Source organism: Amphiprion ocellaris, chromosome 16 (assembly GCF_022539595.1).
Source record: "Amphiprion ocellaris isolate individual 3 ecotype Okinawa chromosome 16, ASM2253959v1, whole genome shotgun sequence".
In the NCBI taxonomy this organism is placed as follows: Eukaryota; Metazoa; Chordata; class Actinopteri; family Pomacentridae; genus Amphiprion; species Amphiprion ocellaris.
Genome location: NC_072781.1, coordinates 2,747,505 through 2,762,126, shown reverse-complemented (window position 1 = coordinate 2,762,126; position 14,622 = coordinate 2,747,505). Strand labels below are relative to the sequence as shown.

General features: G+C 41.6%; 1 protein-coding gene across 3 annotated transcripts; it reads left to right on the top strand.

Annotated features, from left to right (window-relative positions):
* Positions 1-405: 405 nt before the first annotated feature.
* LOC111585654 (galectin-related protein-like) lies at positions 406-10,778 on the top strand. 3 transcript variants are annotated; one of them, XM_035941496.2, is made up of 5 exons: positions 406-637; positions 1,084-1,179; positions 1,256-1,344; positions 2,023-2,209; positions 6,476-10,778. In XM_035941496.2, exons 1-5 carry the CDS (start codon positions 605-607, stop codon positions 6,617-6,619), a joined length of 549 nt encoding a protein of 182 aa, XP_035797389.2. In that variant the 5' UTR covers positions 406-604; the 3' UTR covers positions 6,620-10,778. The 3 variants fall into 3 exon arrangements, with proteins under 3 accessions (XP_035797389.2, XP_054874650.1, XP_023150971.2); XM_055018675.1 differs by having other exon boundaries at positions 407-640; positions 1,090-1,179; XM_023295203.3 differs by having other exon boundaries at positions 411-637; positions 1,096-1,179.
* The last annotated feature ends 3,844 nt before the right edge of the window (positions 10,779-14,622 follow it).

Below are 14,622 nucleotides of genomic sequence, written 5' to 3'. Positions count from 1 at the left end.
AATGAGAGCCATGATTCAGTGAAAACCAATTAAAGTTCCGGCCTCACAAGTGAGCAGAAACTGGTTTATTTCCAGCTATTTTTAGCCCGCTGCCGCCTCTGAGCCCTACAGTCCAGTTTAATCATTCAGGAGTATTGAGTGTTCTCAACTTTGGCCAATTAGGCCAAACAGATCCCTCCGTGTCACATCCACACCGAATTAACGACACGCAAGCAGCAGCCAGACTGAGCAGTTATTTCCTTTTTTTTCTTTTTTTTTTCTTGCACCAATCCTGAAAAAAAAAAAAAAAAAACTCCAAAAGTGTCCAAAGTGCGCGCAGCCTAATTGGGTGAAGGGTTGGAGGAAATCTGTCTGATTAGCTTCTCCAACAGACGGGGATTAAAGCCTGCAGTCTGTAATTATTATAAAGCATACGTCAGCAGATATCCACCCACTGGAGGGGTGTCCTCCTCGGTGACCGTGAGGCCCGGAGCAGCCAGCCAGACGTGGATCCAGGATCAGGACGCAGGAACAGGAATCTCCTCCTGAGTCGGTGCCACGCCGCTGACTCTCCGCTCCCCGGTGGCTGCTCCGGTAATCAGCATCTTATGCTCTTCTGCTCAAGATGGCGGTGCAGGCAGCGGAAAGCGACGGAATAGTGAGTATTCTGAGGCTTTACGGGGGAAGCGGGGCGGCGGGTTGCATGTGCGGACGTTTATTTCAGCGCATAACGGCCTGAGGTTTAGGATTTTACGCACCGTTATGTCGTTTATCCGTGCTGGTTGTCAATGCCGCCGTTCAGAGGCGACTCCTCTTTCATGTGTGGCCGTGGGAGGAAACGGGAAATGCATGGTGGTGAATGTATCCACGGTGTTTGCTCACCTAGGCCGCTCACACCGGTGTACAAGCTCATTTCTAACCAAACCGATCTGAGAACAGGACGGAGCTGCTGCCACCTCGGCGTTGTTTTTTTAGCCAGGCCAGTCTGAATGTTCCTGGAATCAAAGGCCTCCAGCCTCATGTTGGGCTTTAACCTGAGCCAGGTCAGCTTAGATCCAGCCTGACGGAGAGAAATGATAGTTTTCCTGCTGTGTTTTTGTGTTGCTGGTGCTGAAGAATGTGGAGGAGGACCACCTGAACGACTCGCTGGGGAACCCCGGCCTCATCTCACCTGACAAGGAGGATTTATCTCGACTCCTGGTAGGAAATGTCTCATCTGCTATCCTAATTTGATGCGCTCTGCGGGCTGTGCGTAATAATTGAGTGTGTTTTGCAGACGGTGCCATTCAGCGGCCGCATCCGGGGCGGCATGAGGCCAGGGAAGAAGATCATAGTGATGGGCATTGTGGACCTGGAGCCAGACAGGTGAGATAAGACCTCTACAGAGCATGCAAACGCTCCTTATCTGCAGCCCGGCTTCTGTTTCTGCATATTTCACATCCATGTGCATGCAGCAGAGTGAGGTGTTGCTGTGAGGCCAGTCAGACTTGAACAGCCGCTCCAGGACACTCTGCGTGGGCAGCCACAGAGAATGGTGGCTCCTTCACTATGCAGAGACAGGGCGTTCCCTCAGCGGCAGGGAGGAAAGAAAAAAGAGGGGGGTAAAAACAGAAAGAAGAATCCCCAGTGACTAGTTTGGGTGTGTCCACTGCCCTACATGGAAACTTGTGTTAAACTTGGAAGAATCCTCGCTGTGACCTCATCTGCTGGCAGAGATTCGTGCCAGAGTTCATGTGAACGTCCCGGCTGACGAAGCTCCTCCGAGGCTCTGAACACACAGCTGTTTTCCTTTGTTGCATCTCAGCGGTTAGACGGTTTGTTCCTGTAACCATGGACACGCAGTGAAACACAGAGATGCTTGTGTTTAAGCTGCACAGCTGCCAGGAAGGCGATGACCCCCAAACTAGCAGCAGGGATTATGCATAATTAACAGTCACTTGGTTTGCAGCAGCAGAATTTTGCATTTGACTCATCCCAGATTAGCCGCTGGACATCTGACGTCCACTTTACCACCTCAGGCCTCTGTTTTCTTCCTTCCCTCAGCTTTGACGTCAGCCTGACCTGTGGCCGCGACTCAGAGAAGGAGGATCCTCAGCTTGACGTGGCCCTGAAGCTCACCGCCCGCTTCACCGACCGCCAGTTCCTCCGCAACGCCCGAGTCTCTGGGAAGTGGACGGAGGAGGAGGCGTCCACCGCCTACTTTCCCTTCATCCCCGATCAGCCTTTTAGGGTAAAAAAATTCATGATCTGTTTACATATGTAATGATGCTGGGCCCCTCCCTAGTGGGCGGCAGGTTATGGAGGCTGCTGGATGCTCCCCTCTGTCAGGGCTCCTGATTGAGACTCATTTTTTATTAACAAGGTTACACTTTGGGCATCTGTCTGAAGAATCTGCTATTTTTCCTCTAAAGTGACCATTTTTTCCCACTGGTTGTGTTCACATTCTACTTGGCTCTGCAGCCAGATCTCTGAAAGCAGTTTGTTCCCTTCTAGACTTGTCCAGCTCATCTAGAATAATGCCAACTGGCTCGTTCTGAATGCAGCGTGTTTTCTGGCTGCAGGGATTTTCAAGACACGCTTGTCTCTCGCTGCTCAAAAAGGTTTTGTGTCTGTCCTTGTGCAGCCTTCAGAGGATGGTAGTGAAGCCCAGTTCTGTCAGGTGTGATGCTAGCAAGAATGCTGACAGATTTAACGGGTTCCAGTTTCTTTAAAACACCGTTTTTCATTCTGTTTTCTTGTCTAATGTGGTGGGTGTGCAGACGCATGAACAGAAAGATGCTAAAACACAGATGCAGCGAGCATACACTATATCATGTTGAATTTGAATTGATTTCAAATTGAAATCTTGCGTAGAATGTGTGTTATGCAGTGTGTCTGACGATTTAAACTGTTGGCTCAGTGATTCTGGTTCATGTCGTCCTCGTTATGTGACAGTCCTGCTTTAGAGGACATGGTGAAGCTCTGTCATGTTTTTAACCCTCATGTTGTTCTTGGGGTCAGAAATGATCTGGCAGAGAAAAAACCCTAAATGATCTTTTCTCAACTTGAAATTCAATGACTTTTCCTGAAGTGACTCCACCATTAGACAAAGTAAAACATTGTCTAATGAAGCCATGAGGGCAGTTTTTAGTTTTCAGCCACCAGCAGGTCATAGAGCTGAGTTTTTCCGGACATCCATGAGGTAAAACTGTACAACAAATACTGTGTGCTGCACTATGAGACTAATCCACCTGGAAAGTCCATGCACATACACTGGCATACTGTCCTAAATAAGCTAGTTGGATTTAAACATGTTTTTTATATTTCTGCTTTGTCCTGGCCTTCCTGGGATCTTTCTGAATAGTTTCCATGTTTTCCCTGCTGGGTTTTCTCCGGCTTCCTCCCACAGTCCAAAAATATGCTGAGGTTAATTGATTATTCTAAATTGTCCGTAGGTGTGAATGTGAGAGTGATTGTTTGTCTCTATGTGGAGCCCTGTGACAGACTGTTACCTGTCCAGGTGAACCTTCACCCTCAGTCAGCTGGGATACACTCCACCCTCCCATGACCCTAATGGGGATTAAACAGTGTGTAGATAATGGATGGATGGATATTTCTGTTTTGCATCTATTGTTGCATTTTATTCTAATCATTGTTGTGGGTGGGAGCAATGATTACGAATGTTTTTTTAGTTGAATTTTTGTGGTTGAATTCCGTAGTACAGAATACAGAACTCTATTGGTGTTTCCTTTCAAAAATGCATTTAAAGCTACTTTCTGCACATTTCTGGTTGTTTTGCTGGCTATACAAGTACTGTCTCTGACTAAACAAGTAATGTTTACACCTATGCAGTACCTTTAGCAGCTATAATAGTGATAATAATCCTCTACTTTAGTAAAGAAAACAGTTATATGTGTGATGTGATAAAAACGAGTGGTGTTCACTGATTAAATCCAGGCTTTCTGCCCTCTGAAGAGGGAAAATCCAGATAGTCACAAAGTGTGCGTTGCATGACAGGTTGTTTTTTCATGTAAAATAGATTTTTGGTTGAAAATTCAATAAAGCTGCTTCATTTTAGAGGCTCATTTTTGACCCTGAGGACAGGAGGAGTGTTCAGGATGTTAAGACAAGACAAGGATTAAATATATTATGTAGTTAACATTGAACTAAAGCGTGATTTTAAACAATACAATCATAATATCTGTCTGTTAGATATTTTCCACAAACCAGGTTGCGCGAATTCAATTCCTAAATATCTTGAGATTTTAGGGTTTGAAGGTTTAAATAACTGAGTAGTCAGACAGAGCTCTGTGATTAACAGCAAATAGGCTTAAATGTGCAAACTGCTGTTGCACTTCTGTTTCTCAAGTTGTCTGCAAAAGTGGACTTTTCTTTATAAATTCCTGACAATAGCATGAAACTATCTGTGTGACTGATAACCTCGTGTCATGTTGCAAATTTTCCTGCAGCAGAGAAATGAAGAGACAAACAGGAAATGCTTCCACGGTGCATGTTCTGTGTGATGTAAATACAGCCTGTGGTCTGTTTACTGCATGAGAGGCAGCATCAGCTGTTCATGTTCTGGATGAAGTCAGGGGGTTTGAGCAGCAGGATGAGTAATTGTTGGACCCGAGGACTTGTGAGGGCTTTAACGTCATATTCTGCTCCAGTAATTCTGAATGTGGACATCAACAACACATGTGGTGTTCAAATGAAAACGTGTGAAGACATGTTTAACAAGAGAAATCTGCTCTCTGACTGAAAAATGAGAATTTGTACTAGATGAGAGAAGAGTCAGTCCTGACTTCCTTTTAAGAATGAATAATCCACTGAAACTACTGCAGTTATTTTTAGAGGTGATTCCTGCCTGCGGTTTCTGAGTGTCAGTTTCCAGATAAAGTCTCATTGTTTGTGGTCGGAGTGGCTGAGGAGGTCATGGTGTGTCACAAACTGGGAGCTTCAGATTATCCTTTCCAACAAACTATCTCATAACCTCGGAGGCATGTGGACGAACACATGATGAGCTGTGGTTTCAGAGAAGGATCGCTCGTTTCTGCTGCTCCGTCAGAAACGGTTTTCCTCGAGCTGTGAGATCACACCTACTGGTTTGTTGCGTTTTGGTTCAAAACGCAGAGAACAGTTCACACTGTTGAATCGTTGTTCTCAGTTCATTGAGGTTTGCTGGTTGTAGAAGTACAGACTGACTTTTAGCAGACTTTGGGGGGGTTTGATAAATGTTAAAACACTAAAAACAGCAGATATGGAGCATCAGTTCAGACTGTAGTTTGGACTTTTCATTTCCAAGTTGGTTTACCAGATGGCTCTTCATGTTATACATCAATTGTTGTTAACCCTCCTGTTGTCCTCATTTACGGGCACCAGAAAATATTGTTTCTTTATCTGAAAAAAAATCCAAAAACTCAGCAAAAAAATTACCCAAATTTCTGAAAATTTGCAAAACCTTCAGGAAGAAAATTCCAATAATTCCTTAAAAGTTTCCTGTAAAAGTTTTATTTAAAAAAAAAAAATAAATAAAAAATTCCCCAAATTTGGCAAGAAAATTCTTGTAAATATTTTCAAAAAAATGAGTAAAAATCTTCCAAAAAATGCTAAAAATATCCAAAGTGATTCCTTATATATATATCAGTAAAACTTGTAATATTTTCTTTAAGAACATTCACCAAAAAAAATCAACCAAAATCCAGCAAATTTTGCTGGTCTTTACAGATGTTTCTGGGTGCAGAGGAACATTTTTACACCAAACACTAAAAAAGTTGGCATCATTTATGAGCTGAAGAATTTTCCTTCAGGACTTGGTGGAGACCAAAACTGAGCTAAAACATGAATCAGGACTTAGAATCAGGAGATGAACTCGTCACCCCAAATTAGTGCAAACTTGCAAATCAATCGGATCATTTCAGATGATCTTAAATCTAAAGTCAGATGCAGAGATGGAAAGTGACTGAGAATACCACACATATTTCTTTTATTGCTTTGACTTTTTTCCAAGTGTCAGAACTAAACAAATCTGCTTTAAATGGTTTATCTTGGAGGGCGTTTTCATGTAAACTGGTCGTAGACAGGAGGCCATGTTTGATGATTTTACAGTGATTGTGTTTGACTAAGAAGATGCTTGAGATGGTTGAACATTTACAGAAATGTTCTTGGGTCATAAAAATCAAAAAGCAGGTCAAGCAGAGTACAGTTTTTTATTTGCACTTCTGCAGAATTTAAACAACGTACTTACTGTGAATTTACTTCAATTTTTTAGACGAGCACATCACAAATGACTTTTATTGGGTTTGGTTTTACAAGGGAGATAAATGTAAGATGGAAAAGATTATCAAGGGAAGAGTTCAACAATCGTCTTTACAATGTGAAGCTGCAGCCAGTTAGCTTAGCTTAGCATCTGGAACTTAAAGGTATTTTTCTTCATCACAACTTATGTCATTCAAATCTTTCTTTCTGTTCTCTTTCTCTTCTTCCTCTCTGTCCTTTTCTTTTTCCGTCCCTGCAGATTGAGATCCACTGCGAGCACCAGAGGTTCCGGATATTCGTGGACGGACACCAGCTCTTTGACTTTTATCACAAAGTAAAATCTTTGCAGTCTATCGACACGGTACGGATACAAGGAGACCTACAGATCACCAAGCTTGGCTAACTTCCCGCTCTGCACGTCGTTTGTGAAGCGAGGACTTGATCACAGATGACCGTACACACACCTGTAACGTCATCATCCATTACCCATCATGCAACGCTGGGATAAAAGGCTCCAGCAGCGACAAGTTAGAGTTTTTCTGCTTCGTTTCTTTCTCTTCTTTCTGTTTGACCAGGATCTGATGTGATGAAGCTCTGTGGGTGAATGTGTTTGCTCCGTTTTTCAGGGATCTTTCCTCGTAGCCAGAGTTTTGTCGGATCAGGGATTATTTATAGCACATAAATTTTTTTCGGATGAATCCTTTAGGGAAGCAGGTGAGGAGACCTTGGAAAAATAACTCTAGAAACCAGTTACTCAGGTAAAAATATCACTGAGACACTAATGTTCAAGCTTATTGGCAGAAAAATTTGAATTACTAGCGAGCAATTTAATCCTTTAGCTAAACTGAAGACTGTTCAAATTGGTCTAGCAACTTTAAACGTGTAAAAATCTTCTGACATCTTTTGGATAAACTGGAAAATGCACGCTGATATTTCACCAGAGCACAGTGACAAATGCTCTGCTGAATCTGACTATTCAACCTGAGCCGTCAGTAATTCCCACACGGGCTGAAACAATTCTCATATCAGAGAAATCTGGTTTAAATCAGAAAACTGTTGCAGGTTTTCACACATTTCAGCTGGATGTGTAATTATTGTTGCATTTATCTTTTGGAGACTCTCATCTTTTGATCACATCAGAGCAACACCCTGTTTTCTAATCCGAGTCAGTCAGCGCTCCTCTGCCATCCCTTGGGTATGTTCCAGTTGTCATGGTAACACGCTGCAGCCTCACCGACCTAAATACCCAAAAATGAGGATTATATCATGACAAGGATGCAGCGTCCCATATTGAACATGGCGTGTGATGATAGTTTTCACTCATTTTAGTGATCATTGCAGAAAAAAAACACGTGCTGGAGTCCAGTTCTGACGTTTCCTCTGATGGATGAGGAGATTAGAGGAAGTTTTTTTTAAATAGGGTTTCAAAACCGGACTCACAGAACGCTTTGTTTTCCTGCAAACTTCACCAGAATGTTCCACTAAAACAATATGCAAGCTCTCTATACTCTCACAAAACAATTCTTCAGTGCTTATTTAGAAGGAAGAAACTCTCTCCGAAGTGTGCAAGTGTTGATCTGAGCGCCAAAAACCTTCAGTCGCATTCGACGGTCAGTCAGTCTGGAAGCAGGAGCAGATCCTGGTGGTGTTTGAATGTATAGTGTTCATGTCTCTATAGTAGCATAGCAGACAATAGTGATGCACAGAATAAGTTTCTTAAAGTTTCTGGCTGGTGCTGTTCTAGTTCATTAAACTGTACGTCTTCTATGTTTCCTGTATCATTCCACATCAGCAGACAAACACTATAAAGCAGTTCCAGCCGTGTTTAAAACAGCCAGCAGGTTTTTATTGACGTCTGTGTTGCATCGCATGGTTTTATCTTCAGAACAAATTCCACTCTTTGCAGGATTCTTTTTGTTATCTAAGGCAGAAAGCGAGTGCTAACAAACCCACTAATAGTTGTGGTTATCTTCAATGCAAAACTCTCGAATATTACAAGTATTACGTCTTAAGGTGCTCTGTTTACACTTCTTCTTCCAGTATGGGATGCTGTGTGAGGCGACTGCACAGATTTCAGGTTTCTGTTCACTAGTAAAGAGTTTTTAAGTCCAATAAATCATTTGCTGATGCTTTTAGAAATCAGTTGGGTTGCCAGGTTGTGAGAAATCCCTCTTGTGTTTGGGAATAGTGCAGTTAAAGGTTGTTAAATGTCTAACAATCCAACAGTTCTGCAGTTAGACATGCTAATAAAGTTTTCTGACAGTTTATAATAATGAATCAAGGCTGGAATTGGACGTGTTTGTAGGCTGTTACTAAACAATCTGGTCCAGATGTTTTCCAGTAACTAAAAAGTCACCTAGCTGTTAATTTTCTGCTCTATTATTTATAAAACATTAGCAAATGATTTATTAAACACACTTCCTCGACTTACAGACCCTTTATAAATGGTCTCATATTGAAAAGTGGCTAATTTCTGCTTTTTCTGACTAAAACTTGGAACTGGATCACCTTTAAAGAGAAGTATCCACATTTTAAAGCTGCACATAATTAAGATTTTGACATTTTAAGCATTCCATCGTAACGAGCTAATGAGGGTTCTCTCCCGTCATCTCTAGGACTGACATCTGTGCAGAGCAGTCGGTAATTGATGCACGCCGTCGCTCACGTTAATGAAGGAAACCTCTTTGTTTAACATCTCATTACCTGCATCCATCTGAGCGGCTTCATGCACTGAGTATTTATTAGTTCCTAGCAATAACTCGACTGCTCGGGACTTTGTTTCCGCCTGGCTTGTCAGACGAGGTCTTCCTCCTTTTCCTCCCGGCAGGCGCTGGTTTATTTCGGACATAAACAGGAAAGCTTTTTTTTTTTTCTTGAAGCCAGCGTGATGCATCATTTACTCCAGTATTACAGCAGAACAAATGTGTACAGATAGCTGTGTTGATGGGGTGTGTTGTTGGGTTTTTGTGTTCTTTCTATTAACTGGTGACCATTTGTAACTACAGTTTCCTGTTATGACATGTTGATATAATCCGTGTGACTTGAGTGACGTAGAAACTAAAGATGTGCGTTGAAGTGGGGTTTTTCTGGCAGCAGGAATCATGGGGGAGGGAGACAAACAGTTCAAGACTTCCTGAATTAAAGGGCTCGAACCAGGAGGCGTTTTGTGCGAGTGTGTGTGTGCAGATCGGTTTTGTTGGTTTGTTTGCGAACAGCTGGAAGGTACTCGAGCTTTGGTTGAGTTGCACTTTAAAAAACAGTGTTGCTGTCCACTTACAAGACTCACAACTGCTTAGTGTTACACTTAAAAAGACACTTTTTTGGTACATGTGCGTGGAATATTGTGTTTCTTCCTGAAATCTAGTGTTCATGATCTCCTGATGATCCCATCTTTCCACCAACAATCTTGGGAATTCATAATTTATCTCTCTGAAGTATTATTTTAATTGTTCTACAACCCTTTAAAGATATAAGAAAAGCTGAATGTCATTCTCTTCCTGATTGTAATCCGATGATCTGGTAATATTCACCCAAGTTATTTAGGATCTGCTCTGTTTAGTTGTGAAATGGACCCTCCCTACCTTAACACCTGTTTATTTGACCCAGGTCTGTGTGTTACTGAGCATCTGGACTTTGGATGTACATATTTATGAACGTGGCCTCGGTGGGCTTCGTTTTTTTACGGATAACAAGCTGAGCTGGAAGCATTTTGTTGTGCATGTAAGCGAGTACCTGGCGATTTGTAAAACAGACTGACTTATTACTGGTGTGTTGCCAGTTTTTGTTTCAGTCAAGCATGCTGTTTTTATTTCTTACCACCTATCCAACGCGTTTTCTTCCCGCCTATTTACTTTTCTAGCCTAGCGTGTATGAAAATGAAAGTTTAGTGCTTCTCTTGATATTAAATTACACTGCTGATACAAACATTTAGACGCCCAAAGCAAATATTTGGACTAATTGAACTATTTCCCCGTGATTTTTAACAAGTAGAACAATGAAACAGAACTGCTAAAAAGTGCTAAATGGCTTCACCATGACCATTAATGAAGTAGAAGTAGACTAATGTGTCGTGTGGTTGTACAATCATGTTATCATTTCTATTTATTCCAGTGTAACCAGCAGGGTTGAAGCATTTTTGCTGTTTCTATGAATTGAAAAGTGTTTTGCGATAAGGAACGTTTCGTGTCTGGATGGAAAAGCCCCGACTGCTTTTTCTTTCAACTGCGAAACAAGGTTAAACATGACTTTGACGCCAGTTTTCAGGGAGTCTGAAGATCACCGGTTGTTGCTTCATGTGATCTTCTGAAGGTCTTTCATCTTCCCGAGCTGTTTGATCAGCGGAGCAGCTTTTTTCTGGTCGTCACACAGGGAAAAAATTTTTTAAAAAGACAGGAGCACTTCCCAAAATAATCAGAAAATGACCCCAAATTTAGTGTCTGTTGACAGTGTTCACAGAACCAGTGTTTAGATGAAGACGGTACACTCTGACGTGTTTTTTCCTCCTTCTCCCTGCTTTTGTAAAAACAGCTACTTTGCAAACCAATAAACTTCTCATCTTGGAACTCCTTCGTGTTCGCTGTCTCTGTTTAAATACTCAGCAATGAACCGAACAAATATGTCAGGCAGCTACACCCCGTTTAAACTCAGGTGTGTAAGATCTATTCATCTCTAAGGACAGGTTGGTTCAGAAGAAGTGGGCTATCGGTCACATTTGTTGAGTTACTGTTGATGAATGAGTCGTAGAAATTGTTGCATCTTTGCTGCATGCTTTTTGAAATTGTGGCTTAGTTTTTTGTGCAACTTTACCAGCCATTACAAAATATATATTCTACTTTATTTGTTTTACTTTTATGATATCTGTAGTGAATTGTGAGGAAAAAGTGAGCATCTGGTGATCCAAATTTTTATCCAAAATGTTGTCTTGTACACTTGTAGGAAAATGATTTAAAATTCCTGCAGTCTCCTGAGTTCTTGCTAACATTAAGAATTAAGCTTTTATATTCAAAATATATGAAATGGATACACCTTCTACTACAACAACCAAATCACAAACATCTGAGATAATTACAAATATTAAGGGTAAAATCAGCCAAACTGACAAAAACTGTCTGCAAAGATCAGAGGAAAACAATTTATTATTTTAATTAATGATTTTAATCACCAACAGAACTTAAAATTGTGGATTTAGGGAGCTGGAGTCAAGCTAAAATATCCTGAAAGCTTAAAAACAACATATCATTCATAAAATTTAATGTTCCAGATGCCACAAGTTTGACTTTAAAAGCATAAACAATAACTTAACCCTTTCAAAATAAGAGCACCTTTTCTATTGGACACAGTTCAGTTCAGTGGCATCAGGGGAGAAAACAAAGATTGACAGAACCTGAGGGGAAAACCTTTGCATATTTCTGTTCCAGAGCTCGAGGAAATCACTAAATTAGACTGAGTGAATATTCCTTCATGTTTAAAAGATGCAGCTGAAGCCTCAGAAGAAGAGTTTCCTCCTCAGCAGGAGTGGAGTCCCGACATAGAGGCCCAGCAGAGACAAGATCTGTAATTCCAGCACATGAAAGAGGAAGAAATTCAGCTGGAGGCGACGCTGGACTCTGCTGCCTCCAGCTGTGTGAAATAACTTTCTAATGAAACGGAAGGAGCTGCCATCTATCGGGGTTCTTCATCAGCCGCTCTGCTGCTGCACATGCAAATCCAGAAAGAAGGGAATAGAAGAGCAGAAAAACCTCTCGTCAGGAAGCTGTTGCCTCTCCAGAGAAGCTGAGCAGTGATGGAATTAGCAATATCTGAGGAAACACTGATGCTGAGGGAAGCTGTCACATCTACTCTGTTTAAAACAGGATGTTGCTTTCAAAAGACAACAGCAACGATGGAGAGAGGTTATTTAAGTTTGATGATTGTTGGAAGCTATTCCTGCATAGAGAACACCTGATGATGCACCTACACTCCCACATCTGCACAGAGAGAAACCTTAAAGCTGCTTATGGATCCGTGCAGAGGAGAAACTATAGGGTCAATCTATAACTGAGGGACTTTTGAAGTCCATGGGATATATCTGGCATATATTTTAAAAACTTAAAAAAAAAAAAAAAAAAAAGCTAATGTTTTTATGTTAATTATGATCATGTCTTTACAAATTCCATAATTATTTATTATGAAAACAATCATTTATTAATAAAAATTACTGGATATCAAAAGTTTCTGGTGTGGGACTATTTTTTCTGTGGGCGGATGTAGACGCTGACCGAACATGACGTGTCGGTGCTTTGACAGACGTCATCGGCAGGAGGAGCTGTTGAGCTAACATGCTAAGTCTAGCATCCCTGTAGTATTTACATGAGATAAATACAGTGCCTGGCCAAAATAAAAGTCACCCCCAGGATTTAACTGACAGATAGGTAAGAGCCTTCCCCTGGATGATTACTGCATGAGAAACGAGTTCTTTAACGAGCTTCTCATTTCTTAAACATGTCTAAAGACGTCTGCTGTGGTCGTGGAAAAGACGTGAATCAGTTTCAGAAGGGTCAGATTATTGGACTGCATCAGGCAGAAAAAACATCTAAGGAGATTTCTGAAAGCACAAAAATCGGGTTAAGAACCGTCCAACGCATTATTAAAAGCTGGAAGGAGGGTGGAGAACCTTTATCCTCCAGGAACAAATGCGGTCGGAACAAAATCCTGAATGATCGGGACCGGAGATCCCTGAAACGTTTGGTGAAATCAAACCGTAAAAAAACAACAGGGCAGCTCAGGGAAATGTTCAATAGTGAAAGTAAGAGTATCTCCACACGGACAATGAGAAGAGAGCTCAAAGGACTGGGACTAAACAGCTGTGTGGCTGTAAGAAAACCACAGATCAGTGAAGCTGATCAGAAAAAACAGAGTCCAGACCTCAGCCCCACTCAGAACCTGTGGGATGTTCTGATCAATGACGATGATCAGGACAAAAAGGCTTCAGACTGAGAGGTAGAACAGTGGTTCTCTAACTGTTGTACACCAAGAACAATTCAGTTGTCTCATCAGTCATTGTTGACACACACTGTCTGTCCACAAATAAGTCTCCTCCTGGATTTAACTAAACAGTTCAGATCCTTCCATTGAATAATTACTGCAGTGATGACAACAACTTCTTTAACCCTACCTGATTCTCATTTCTTAAACAGCCATGGTGGAAGACACATCCTGTGGTCATGGAAAGGATGTTCATCTGTCTGAGAAGGGTCAAATTATTGGCCTGCATCAAGCAAAGAAAACAACTAAGGAGAAGAAACGATTAAAATCAGGTTAAGAACCGTCCAATGCATTATTAAAACCTGGAGGATAGTGGAGAACCATCATCTTCCAGGAACAAACTCTTAGATGATCGTAGGAAACCAACAGTAGAACTCACGGCTGTTTGATAGTGAAAGGAAGAAAATTTCCACATGAAGGGAACTCAAAGGATTGGGACTAAACAGCTGTAGCTCTAAGAAAACCACTGCTCAGTGAGGATGATCAGAAAAAAAGGCTTCAGTTTGTTGTGTAGCATAAAGATTGGACTCTGGATCAATGGAAGAAGTTCATGTGGTCTAATGAGTCCAGATTTACCCTGTTCCAGAGTGATGGGGGCAGTAGTTTAGGTTTGATTTTGGTCCAGACTTTGTGCTGGTTTTTGACTTTTTTAGAACTGGATTCTGACTGGTTTAGGTTTGATTTTGGTCCTGGTTTCAGAACTTTTAAGGACTGGTTTTTTAATATCATGGACTTTTTAGGAGTGGTTTTGGTTTGATTTTGGTCCTAGTTTAAGACTGTTTGAAGACTGGTTTCAGACTGTCTTAGGCAGGTCTTTGACTTTTTTTTAACCCCAAAAACACCAAACCTACCGTCAAGCATGGTGGTGGCAGTATCATGCTCTGTGGAACTGGAGCTTTACACAAAGTAAATGGAATAATGAAGAAGGAGGATCACCTCCTCATCATCATCATGGCTAGTTCCTACCAGCCTGTGGGGGTTAGGGTTATGATCTGGGGTTGGTCAGGTTCACCAACGTTATGTTCCCAAAGAATGAGGTCAGCTGATACCTGAAGATACCGAATGACCAGGTCTTTACATCAGTGGAGGTTTTCTTCGTGTTCCAGGATGATGATGCCAGGATTCACAGGGCACACATTGAGAATGAGTGGATCAAGGAGCAGGAGATGGATTGACCTCCACAGAGTCCAGACCTCAGCCCCACTGAGAACCTTTGGGATGTTCTGGAGAAGACTTTGTCCAACTCTCCCATCATCAGTAGAAGATCTTGGCAGAAGATTAATTCATCTCTGGACAGAAATAAATGCACTGACACTGTAGAAGCTTATTGAAACAAAGCCACAGTGAATGAGTGCTGTAATCAAAGCTAAAGGCGGTCCAAAA